Source organism: Gadus morhua, chromosome 22, assembly GCF_902167405.1.
Source record: "Gadus morhua chromosome 22, gadMor3.0, whole genome shotgun sequence".
NCBI lineage: Eukaryota > Metazoa > Chordata > Actinopteri > Gadiformes > Gadidae > Gadus > Gadus morhua.
This window is the reverse complement of record NC_044069.1, coordinates 23,021,790-23,033,867: the sequence shown is the minus strand read 5'-3', so window position 1 is coordinate 23,033,867 and position 12,078 is coordinate 23,021,790. Positions and strand designations below refer to the sequence as shown.

The 12,078-nt window shown below is 49.0% G+C and overlaps 1 protein-coding gene across 1 annotated transcript; it reads left to right on the top strand.

Annotated features, from left to right (window-relative positions):
* Positions 1-5,441: 5,441 nt before the first annotated feature.
* On the top strand, positions 5,442-7,832 carry lratd2a (LRAT domain containing 2a). Its single transcript, XM_030347938.1, has one exon. It carries the CDS (start codon positions 5,897-5,899, stop codon positions 6,695-6,697), a length of 801 nt encoding a protein of 266 aa, XP_030203798.1. The 5' UTR covers positions 5,442-5,896; the 3' UTR covers positions 6,698-7,832.
* Positions 7,833-12,078: the final 4,246 nt, after the last annotated feature.

The following is a 12,078-nucleotide window of genomic DNA, read 5'->3' as shown; positions in this document are numbered from 1 at the left end:
CATAAATCCCCGGCTGAGCGCCGCGGTGTTGGAGTTTACCCCGGTAGACGAGAGGGTCGCCTCCCTGCGCCTAAGGGTTGTAGGGGGGAAAACTCTGACTGTTGTTTGTGCGTATGCACCAAACAGCAGCTCAGAGTACTCTGCCTTCTTGGAGACCCTGAATGGAGTCCTGTATGGGGCTCCAGTAGGGGACTCCGTAGTTCTGCTGGGAGACTTCAACGCCCACGTGGGCAACGATGGAGACACCTGGAGAAGCGTGGTGGGGAGGAACGGCCTCCCTGATCTAAACCCGAGCGGTCGTTTGTTATTGGACTTCTGTGCTAGTCATGGATTATCCATAACAAACACCATGTTCGAACATAAGGGTGCTCATAAGTGTACCTGGTACCAGAGTACCCTAGGCCGAAGATCGATGATCGATTTCGTGATCGTGTCATCTGATCTGAGGCCGCATGTTTTGGACACTCGGGTAAAGAGAGGGGCGGAACTGTCAACCGACCACCATCTGGTTGTGAGTTGGATCAGGGAATGGGGGAAATTTCCGGATAGACCTGGTAAGCACAAACGAGTAGTGCGGGTGAACTGGGAACGTCTGGAGGAGGCCCCCATCCTAGGTATCTTCAACTCACACCTCCGGCGGAGCTTTTCTGGCATTCCTGTGGAGGTTGGGGGCATTGAGCCGGAGTGGGCGGTGTTCAAAGCCTCCATTGCTGAAGCTGCGGTGGCTAGCTGTGGCCTCAGGGTCTTAGGCTCCTCAAGGGGCGGTAACCCTCGGACACCGTGGTGGACACCGGTGGTCAGGGAAGCCGTCCGACTGAAGAAGGAGGCCTTCCGGGATATGATATCCTGGAGGACTCCTGACTCGGTTGCAAGGTACCGACAGGCTCGAAGGGCTGCAGCGGCTGCCGTGTCGGAGACTAAGCAGCGGGTGTGGGAGAAGTTCGGAGAGGCCATGGAGAAGGACTTTCGGTCGGCACCAAAGTGTTTCTGGAAGACTATCCGGCACCTCAGGAGGGGGAAACGGGGAACCATCCAAGCTGTGTACAGTAAGGATGGGACTCTGTTGACCTCAACTGAGGAGGTCGTCGGACGTTGGAAGGAACACTTTGAGGAACTCCTGAATCCGAATAACACGCCCTCTATGTTGGAGGCAGAGCTCGAGGTTGATGGTGTTTCGTCGTCAATTTCCCTGGTGGAGGTCACTGAGGTAGTCAAACATCTCCGCAGTGGCAAAGCCCCAGGGATTGATGAGATCCAGCCAGAAATGCTAAAGGCTCTGGGTGTTGAGGGGCTGTCATGGTTGACACGCCTATTCAACATCGCGTGGGAGTCGGGTACAGTGCCAAAGGAGTGGCAAACCGGGGTGGTGGTTCCCCTGTTCAAAAAGGGGGACCAGTGAGTGTGTGCCAATTACCGGGGTATCACACTTCTCAGCCTCCCTGGTAAAGTCTACTCCAAGGTGCTGGAAAGGAGGGTTCGGCCGATCGTCGAACCTCAGATTGAAGAGGAACAATGCGGTTTTCGCCCCGGACGTGGAACTACGGACCAGCTCTTCACTCTCGCAAGGATCCTGGAGGGGGCCTGGGAGTATGCCCATCCGGTCTACATGCGTTTTGTGGATCTGGAGAAGGCGTATGACCGGGTCTCCCGGGAGAAACTGTGGGAGGTGCTGCGGGAGTATGGGGTAAGGGGGTCTATCCTCAGGGCCATCCAATCTTTGTACTCCCAAAGCGAGAGCTGTGTTCGTGTTCTCGGCAGCCAGTCAGTTTCGTTCTCAGTGGGTGCTGGTCTCCGCCAGGGCTGCGCCTTGTCACCAATCCTGTTTGTAATATACATGGACAGGATATCGAGGCGTAGTCGTGGTGGGGAGGGGTTGCAGTTCGGTGGTCTGAGGATCTCGTCACTGCTTTTTGCAGATGATGTGGTCCTCATTGGATCATCGGCCTGTGACCTTCAGCACTCACTGGATCGGCTGGCCGCCGAGTGTGAAGCGGCTGGGATGAGGATCAGCACCGCTAAATCTGAGGCCATGAATCTTAGCAGGAAACCGGTGGATTGCTTACCCGGGTAGGAAATGAGTCCTTAGCCCAAGTGAAGGAGTTCAAGTACCTCGGGGTCTTGTTCGCGAGTGAGGGTACTATGGAGCGTGAGATTGGCCGGAGAATCGGAGCAGCGGGGGCGGTATTGCGTTCGCTTTACCGCACCGTTGTAACGAAAAGAGAGCTGAGCCACAAGGCAAAGCTCTCGATCTACCGGTCGATCTTCGTTCCTATCCTCACCTATGGTCATGAGGGCTGGGTGATGACCGAAAGGACGAGATCGCGGGTACAAGCGGCCGAGATGAGTTTTCTCAGAAGGGTGGCTGGCGTCTCCCTTAGGGATAGGGTGAGAAGCTCAGCCATCCGTGAGGAACTCGGATTAGAGCCGCTGCTCCTTTACTTAGAAAGGAGTCAGTTGAGGTGGTTCGGGCATCTGGTAAGGATGCCCACTGGGCGCCTTCCTTGGGAGGTGTTTCAGGCACATCCAGTGGGGAGGAGACCTCGGGGAAGACCCAGGACTAGGTGGAGAGATTATATCTCAACACTGGCCTGGGAACGCCTCGGGATCCCCCCGTCAGAGCTGGTCAATGTGGCCCGGGAAAGGGAAGTCTGGGGCCCCCTGCTTGAGCTGCTCCCCCCGCGACCCGACCCCGGATAAGCGGATGACGATGAGGATGAGGATGAGGATAATGCTTGGCAAATCTCTTTAAACAGATATCTGCATATGAATGCAGAATCTGCAGGAAAAAGAGATTTTGGTATCAGAGGTGTTCTGGTGTCAGTTTGTACTCCAGCAATCATGTTTGAGCGGGCTTTGGTGGTAAATATGCCAATACCCCAATAACTATTGGGAGAGGAAGAATAATTAACATCAACCAAATGTCAAAAGTTGTTGAATGTGAAGTACTTATTTGCCTCCTTCCTCTAAGCGGTTTATGTCTTAAATGTAACTGGTTGAAAACTGCAGGTACCCTGTCAATTCAAATGATCATTGATTGTATTTTGTGTTAGAATTTTGCTAGAACTCGAACTTATTAACATAATTAAATTTGCCAGGGAAATTGGGGGAAAATATTTATTTAAGGTTTTCAATTCTTTCAATTCATTCAAAGGATAAGTCTGGTATTTTGCATTTTGAGCCTGGTTGTCTAGGATGAAACAGCGTGTTTGACATTGATATTTTGACGATTGGCCCTATCTCGGGTATTTGGCTCATTTCGAATCGCCCCTGCCTGCTTCACAATGGCTGGCTACGAGCATTCAATAACCTGTCCTTAAAACAACCCTAAACGTTGTTTTTCAGAAATGTGCAACTCACCGAGTGGTTAGTGGTGTTCGATATTCAACCTGAGCAGTGTTCTGAGCAGTCTTTCTGGCCTTGCATTTCCACCAATCCCCAAACCCCAGACTGGGCTTGGTGTAAACTGGGAGGGGGGGGGGATTGACCAGTTGATCTTTTGGTGCCTGAGCAGAATTAATTCCTGCAGCTGAATCCAGGTCATAGTGTTTAAATGACAAAGGATGATTGTTAAGGATTACCAATAGCAGTTATTATCGGGTTCTGTAACATAGCTTATTATCTGCATGTGAATGCACCGGGTGTTTAATGTTAACAAAACGACGACTGCAGGCTGCGAGTAACGAGGCCTCCATTAGAACGCCCTCCATGGACGCGGTCCAGGTGACCAGACTCCACACCCGGGGGTTCGTGCTCTGTCCATCTGCCTCGACACGCTCAGTTACAGCTTTAGAAAGTGGCACGCGGGCTGAATGCACAGTAGGTAAACACTCTATTGCTATCTCCCTCTCCCGGTTTCTCACTCTGTCGGACACTCAAGTCCTGGGAATTTATGGATGGTGAAGCTATTTTGGGCAAAGGTTAAGGCATCACTTCTAAATTGCACATGCCCCGGGCTATACCCTGGGTCACACCTCACGGGAATCAGAGCTGCTGCTCCAGTCAAATAAGATGAGGATATCACTTTGAATAACACCACAATCATGAACTTTCTTCCTAGATTTTCCGAGTTGTAAGGAATGTACCGAAATGGTTGTATTCTGTATGGAAATGACAGTGGCCGTACTGCTGGCCCCAGTAATTCTTGTTCAGGTTCTGTTATCTACAATGGTCTAATGGGTTGAGCTTATTCTTTGAAGCTAGGTACTTGTGGAATAAATGCGAAAATGAAAAAAATAAAAATACAATAGGCCTATGTATATTTAAATAACTGATTGATATATAGTTTAAACCAAACGGCATGGCACTGCAAAAAAAAGTGTTTAATGTGCAATTAACAAGTGTACATTAAGAACAGTTCTGACCTCTTCCAGTCTGACCCGATCACCCGATGGAGCTGCTGAAGTAGTTAAAGCCTTACTGCGGCAGTCAGAAACATACATTTTTCTACACTGTATCAAATACAGTGTTCGCCTAAGTGACTTTGATATTGCAATAAGCGTACAGCTGAAGCCATTAAACGGCTCTGGGTTAACAAGTTTAACTGGTTCATACACATTTAATAACAATGGAATGTCCATTCATTTCAAAGGAGTTTATGAGCTTAAATGTGATATGCTGTTGATTTTTAATAGTATCTAATTGTGTGGGCCAGAAATAAACCAATACTCTGACCATGAGCAAAGTAAAAGACTTGTGTCTCTAAGGACCTACAGTCTTCATTGTGTTGTATTGTGTTATGTGTAAACAAGAACTTGTAGTATCCCCAAGTCTTGGGGAATAGTACATGTCTTATTGTGCGTGTGTTTGTGACCATTCCCAGACACCGTCCCTCGAGGAGACACATCTCCCAGCCAGGTCGGTGAGCAGGCAGTGGAAAGTGGTGTTGCCCCTCCCCCGTCTGTTACCTCTCAGAGGAGGGCGAGAACAAGCATGTCTGCATTGACGCACACACACACACACACACACACACACACACACACACACACACACACACACACACACACACACACACACACACACACACACACACACACAAAGTGAACCACACAAACACAGAGGGAGATAGAGACAAACACGAGAGAGAATGAGAGACACACACACACAAAGAGAGACGCACACAAAGAGAGAGACACACACACACACACACACACACACACACACACACACACACACACACACACACACACAAAGAGAGACGCACACAAAGAGAGAGAGACACACACACACACACACACACACACACACACACACACACACACACACACACACACACACACACACACACACACACACACACACACACACAAACTTTTAAGGTGGACTCCTGATTTGAGGTGATGAATATGATGCAACAGATCCACCTATGAATGTACTATTGTGTAAAGTAGGGAGTAGGTGGAGTCAAGAAACAGCCACTTCCCCTTTAAAGAAAGCCCTTCACCAGTCGCCACTCGCCAGAGATCTGCCACCGAGCAGGTTTGCCAGCAGCGGGCTGTGGTTTATAGAGAATGAACCGTGATGGGGAACCAGGATAACGCAAACAGAGCGACAAGATTCTAGCTAATGTTTATTTGTTTTTGCATCACCAACGTCTTCAACCACCTGTTTATTTTGATATAACTTCGACAAAAGCAGGTGAGCCTCGAGGGACACCTGAGGGATTTAGAGCTACTGGATTCGAGATCACTTTGGCGTTCCGGGTTGTCGCATTTACTTCCAAGGAGGTCTACTTCATTACTGATCTGATCTCCAACGGGGAGGATCCGTGCGTAATTTTGAGGAAATGTCTCTCCAGTGTGGAGGACGGTGTCGTGGCGGTCTGTGATGTGTGCTGACTGGTAACAGGTGGAGCTCACACACTGCGGATCGCGTTACGCGGTGGAGTCGGAGCAGCGGGATGGGAAACCAAGCGGATAAGATTGCGCATTTAAGTTACGCAGGAGTTCCCACGGTGGACCCCAACGGCCTGGACCCAGAGGAGGGTCATCGGATCGGGGTTTCTTACATCTTCTCGAGCGACAACGATGAGCTGGAGGAGCACGTGGTCGAGAAGGACCGGAACCGGGAAGAGAAGCCCTACGACAGACGCGACGAGGTGGAGTGCGCCGTATACCACCGTGGAGACTGCATCTACGAGAAGAGCCTCGTGTCCAACGACTTGGAGTCCCACACCCCGGAGGACCTCCTCCACAGATGCACAGCGGGGGACCTGGTGGAGTTCGTGGCCGCCGGCCAGCCCCCCCACTGGGCTGTGTATGTTGGACATCTCCAAGTGGTGCACTTGCACAGATGTGAGGTCAAAAGCAGCTTCCTGACGGACGCCTGTCAGGGAAGGAGGTGCAGGGTGGTGAACGAGCTGTACAGGTTCAGGCCCCTCGGTGCAGACCTGGTGGTCCAGGCGGCTATGGAGCAGGTGGGCCTGAAGGACCGGGAGCTGAGCTGGAGGAGCTCCGAGTGCTTCGCCGCCTGGTGCAGGTTTGGGAAGCGAGAGTTTAAGACGGGTGGGGAGATAAGGATCGGAAAACAGCCATACCGCTTGAAGATGATTCTGTCCGATAAACATTGGCACAATCTGGAGTTCCAGAGTCTAGACGATGTGATCATGGAGAAGAGAAGGAACGACCACCTGGGCAAGAGCGCCGTGCTGCAGGAGCTGGCCCACTTCAGCGGTGTTGAGGTGATCAAAAGCGAGGGGTGATCAACAGTGTGGGGTGTTCAGAAGTGACAGGGTTAGACAAGTTGATTTTTTAATAGATTTTCTGATGGATGGATTCCCCTGTTAACAACGTAGGAAAGCCTTTACCAAACGTATTTTTTGATACCCTTCATTTGATCCTTAACAAACCATTTTGTGATTTAATTTCAATTGTCCATTTTTCAATATAACTTGATGTTAAGATCTTCTCGTATGCCTACAACGATGTGCAGATGCCTTAAAGCCAGAATCGTCAATCCTTTATGCATAATTAGCCTACATGATACATTCATTGGCTACAGTGTAGTCTGAATGGTATGACATTGCCTTACAGGTCTTTTTACAGGTGTCTTACATGACGACAAGAAATGTGACAGTTGGATTGTTTTTCTGTGATAATGTTTTCTTTTAAGGCCAAATCCCTGCTTTGCCCAAACATGTTATTGTTCTCTTTTTGCACCAGCATCCGTCTTGAATTAGGCTGACAATGTTAAATTGACTAATTGACCAATGGTCAAGGTGTCTGTCTGTCTGTCTGTCTGTGTGGAAAGGCTATGCAGTACTTCCTTTACCAAATGTTTGCTTAAATTCCATGGGATTGCAGCCTATCTGAATGTAATAACTGTTTCGTGAGCATTTAATGAATATTGAGCCATACATACTGTATAGCTCTATATGTTTATTCTCATCAGCCCAATATGTAATAAACTATTTTTTCGGCATGAAAAATGAGGTTCTCTACTAATGTACTACTGATTTTTTGCGGAATGTGGAAAATGTGTCCTTAAAATGTCGATGGGGTTGATCTATGAGGGTGTCAAAGGGGTGTCAGGGTGACTTTGAAGAGTGGTGTGGCAGACACTTTGTTTTGTTGTAAAATAAGTGCTATGTCTATAAAAGGAAACTTTGTGTTATTTGTACAATGTACAGCCAGTGTTTAGGGTTCCCGCCTCAGGTCCTTGTTTTTAAACTCTTATGTTTCAACACTGAATATATTAATTCTGTAGGCTTTGTGAAACCAATTAACATTGTTTAAAATTGTTAATGGGCATTCTTGAAAGTTTGTTTTAAGACACTTAACACTCCGTTTCATCATAGTGACCCACTTCATATTTTTGTAATATTGTATATTAGTTGATCTTTTCAAAGGGAATAGACATGCAAATAGAACTAACACCTGTTGCCAGGCTTCCAAAAATAAGGGAGATCTTGTCTAACAAATACCTGTTTTTTTCATTCAATTCATAGCAAAGTGCTTGCGATTAACTCCGGATATAATGAAGGGCCATCATCGCTTTGCTTATTCTGTTTACTCAACTACATTCCTTGGATTGGATTGGTTAATCACACCAAATGTAATTTAGATTTTCGAAATCATTAAGCAGTTAAATGTATTGACATGACAACAATTACACAAACTTATGTTAATTTATTCAATGTGCTTGATGAAACGATGAAAGTGTTTTGTAATTGGATTCCAACTGAGGTTCCTGTCTGTGTAGCTTGTGAGGTCTACCTCTGGATTCCCCCCCCCAGACACACCCCCCCCTCCGCCACCAGCAACAGGCTAAACACTAAACAGTATCTCGATCCCGATCAGAATAATACACTACCCAATGTGTTAGTGCACTCTCATGATCTGCATGTAGGGGTTACATATCCTGTTAAGAGGGATTATCTCTGCGATGCTTCATAAGCAGGCTGTCCGGTTGATTCCGTGATATTGGATCGGATTTAATGAAGGATGTACCATAACTGGCCTGATTAGACATTGATGTCGCTTTCCTACAGGTATCTGGGCCTGGGCTTTGCATCATGAGCAGAATATAGATTGGGAGCAGGAATTAGACTTGGAGTGTCATGTGATATTAGCCTACATTGAACACATATTGGCAGTGATACATAGTCTGTGCAGTCACACAATATTAGAGGAGCCGTCGCACAATGCACACCGATAAGTTCTACTCCTTGTTATATCCTTTGAAATCTTAACTGGTTTCAAAGGTGGATTCAGTTTAAAGCTGCTGTTGCTACGATTTGAGACTTAAAGAGAGCAGAAGAGAACAAATCCCTAGATAGATGGAGAGATGGACAGAAACAGATATTCTCACGGCAAATTTCTTTCATTAATAGCTGACGGGCAAGTTATGCTCAAATAATAGCGCCTAAATATTAAGGCACCATTTTAAGTAGATAAGAGGCACCATCTTTATCCTCTTATTTGGCTGATCATGTGACGTCTCTAAAACAAATACATACATTGTGGTAACCCGGTGCTCGGTTGGGCCAGGTTCCACGGAAGAAGACACTTTTTGCGTGCGGATACGCCGTTAAAGGCATTTATTGAGTACAACTTAAATACAATGAAGGAGACGCGGTCTCTAGGGCCTCCGTGGGCCTCTAGCCTCTAGCGGACACGAACACTTCCTCCTTGCTTCCGTGCCGCGCTGTGCTGTTCTGGACCTCCTTTTAAGATGGCTCCCCTGCCACCGGCCAGGTGTCCACCAATCACCCTGATTGGGGAGGCGAAAGGGATGCTCTACGTCGCCGGCTGGTGGGTGGTATATCCCGTCCCTCACGGTCCCTCGGGCCCGTCCAGGCCGAGGTTTATGTGGCGGGATGCCACACTCTTCCACCCTCTGACCAAGCCTCAGGTAGACGAGGGACCCGCCCAGGCAGGTATCTCGACGGGGCCGGGTGTGTCCTGCGGCGGCGGCTGCGTCCCTCGTGGCGGCGGCGGCCGCCCCTCTCGCAGCGGCGCCGGCCGCATCCCTCGCCGCGACGGCAGCCACATCTCTCGCCGCGACGGCAACCGCATCTCTCGCCGCGACGGCAACCGCATCTCTCGCCGCGACGGCATCTCTCGCCGCGACGGCAACCGCATCTCTCCTGCCTCGGGACTCTAGTGCCGGGTCCCAAAACCGGCGGAAAATCGGGCAGTCCCTCCCGTTTACCAACGGGACCGGTAGGTGGGGAACAATCCCCGCCCGGATCGTGAACACACCGTGGGTGGTGCGGACAACCACGTGGCACATGTCCGGGTGTCCCCGTGGACGCAGGCCACCTCCATCGGTTCCCCTGCCTTCCCACCCGCCAGGTCGGGGCGAAGGAGGGTAACCACACTGCCGGTGTCCAGGAGGGCCTGCGTGTCCCGGTTCATCACCCGCGCCGGGATGGTCGGACTACCGGACGTTCCCTGCGCCCAGCAGGTCGCCAGCATACAGGGCCGACCCGTCCCCACGTCCGCCGGCGCCGTCCCGTACCGGCCTCGCGCTGCGGCCTTCTCTCCCGCTGCTGCGGCGGCGTCCCTGGCGGCGGCGGCGGCGTCCCTGGCGGCGGCGGCGTCTGTCCCGTCCGGGTTCTGCACTCTTAATAGGTGGGGTACTTTACCGTGGGGGTTGTAGTGGGTTCTTCAGTGCCTGCATTCTCCACCATATGTGGTAACCCGGTGCTCGGTTGGGCCAGGTTCCACGGATAAACGACACTTTTTGCGTGCGGATACGGCGTTAAAGGCATTTATTGAGTACAACTTAAATACAATGAAGGAGACGGGGTCTCTAGGGTCTCCGTGGGCCTCTAGCCTCTCACGAACACGAACACTTCCTCCTTGCTCCCGTGCCGTACTGTGCTGTCCTGGACCTCCTTTTAAGATGGCTCCCCTGCCACCGGCCAGGTGTCCACCAATCACCCTGATTGGGGAGGCGAAAGGGATGCTCTCCGTCGCCGGCTGGTGGGTGGGGGTGGTATATCCCGTCCCTCACGGCCCCTCGGGCCCGTCCAGGCCGAGGTTTACGTGGCGGGATGCCACAACATACATACACACACAAACATGCATACATGCACACACCCACACAGACACATAGTTTACATCCATCCATACATATCTGTGTGTTTAAATCGCATGGAACCTCTCAGATGGATTGTGGGTAATTGTTGTGTTTACACCTGGCATTTCAAGTGAGTCATGTTGACAAAAGTGTGTGTGTGTGTGTGTCAGGCACGCCATGGCAGCTTGACTTTCCTGGTGGCCACTGGTTTGGAATGGTGTGATTTCACAAGTGTAGTGTCCTTGCGGATTGCCAGAAGTCAAGACCTTTCATGGACAAAGCAAACAGAACAGTGGTAGATCTGGGCTCCACCGCACAAAGGGCGGCCATTCATCTGCAAGCTCATGTTTTCTTTGCTCTGGCATACGCGTCTGGCCCCCCTCCCGCTCAAACAGATCTCCAGCACACCTTGCCCGGGTCATGCCAATCGCAACCATTTATCTAATATATGGGTTGTTGATCTAACATAATATGATGATCTAATATAAGAGCCGTTGATTTAATATTTAAGGGGTGTTTATCTAATATAATGGGCGGTGATCTAATATAAGGGGCGTTGATTTAATATAAGGGGCGTTGATTTAATATAAGGGGCATTGATCTAATATAATTGTTGTTTATCTAATATAAGTGGCGTTTGTTTTGTTCTTCATTTCAATAAAGAATCTTTGTTTAGCACTTGTCATTTATTATAAAGACGGAGCATCTTACATGCGACTTCACTATATGAACTCGGTACTAAATCTACCCTGTAACAGTAATCACTCATTAGTAGGACCGCTACCGACACCTTGTGGCAACATGTGGAACTACAGATATCACCACATCCCCCTTTCTCTGAAGCATGAAAAACTAAACGCATCACAAGTGTCAGTAATTACCTTAGACAACTTTTCCATTAAACTACATGGACTTCTTTTCTCATTATAGGTAGTAACAACAAACATCATAACTCATTCTTGGTATTTAGTTATGTAAGAAAAAACACAATGGCTAATTAATTACTGTAACTAAACTCAAACATTAATGCTATAACACATAACACATTAACTCATTTCTTTTTTTTTTTTTTACAGGTCAAGTCTCTCAGGTTTCTTGATATGTCTAGCGGATCTTCTTATCAGCATTTCACCTGGAAGAGAAGTATTAGTTAGATTATCAGTGTCTGTGTCTGTGTTGCAGTGTGCATTATGTGTGGAGATTGACACGGACTCAGCTTGGGTTTGACTGAGCTCTTGGTCTGGAACAGTCTCTGGTGTTGCTGGTGTTTTCAGGAGACTGCGCCGGTTTCGCCTGATGATCTGTCCTTCTGGTGTTTTCACAGTGTAGGACTGTGGAGCGACCTCTTGAAGAACAGTAGCTTTCGTCGTCCATCCTTCAGGACTTTCAATCCTGACTGCGTCGTCCCTGGACAGTGGTGGAAGCGGCTTTGCTGTTCTGTCATAGAAATTCTTTTGTTTCATTTTCTGATGTTTCAGCTTTTGTTCCAGCTTTGGGCGTTTCTTTTGCTTTGCAGAGGTTGGAAGTGTTGTTCGAAGCTTTCTATTCATCAGCAGC

Excerpts from the sequence above, each read along its gene's own strand:
- lratd2a (XM_030347938.1), top strand. The coding sequence starts at position 5,897 with ATGGGAAACCAAGCGGATAAGATTGCGCATTTAAGTTACGCAGGAGTT.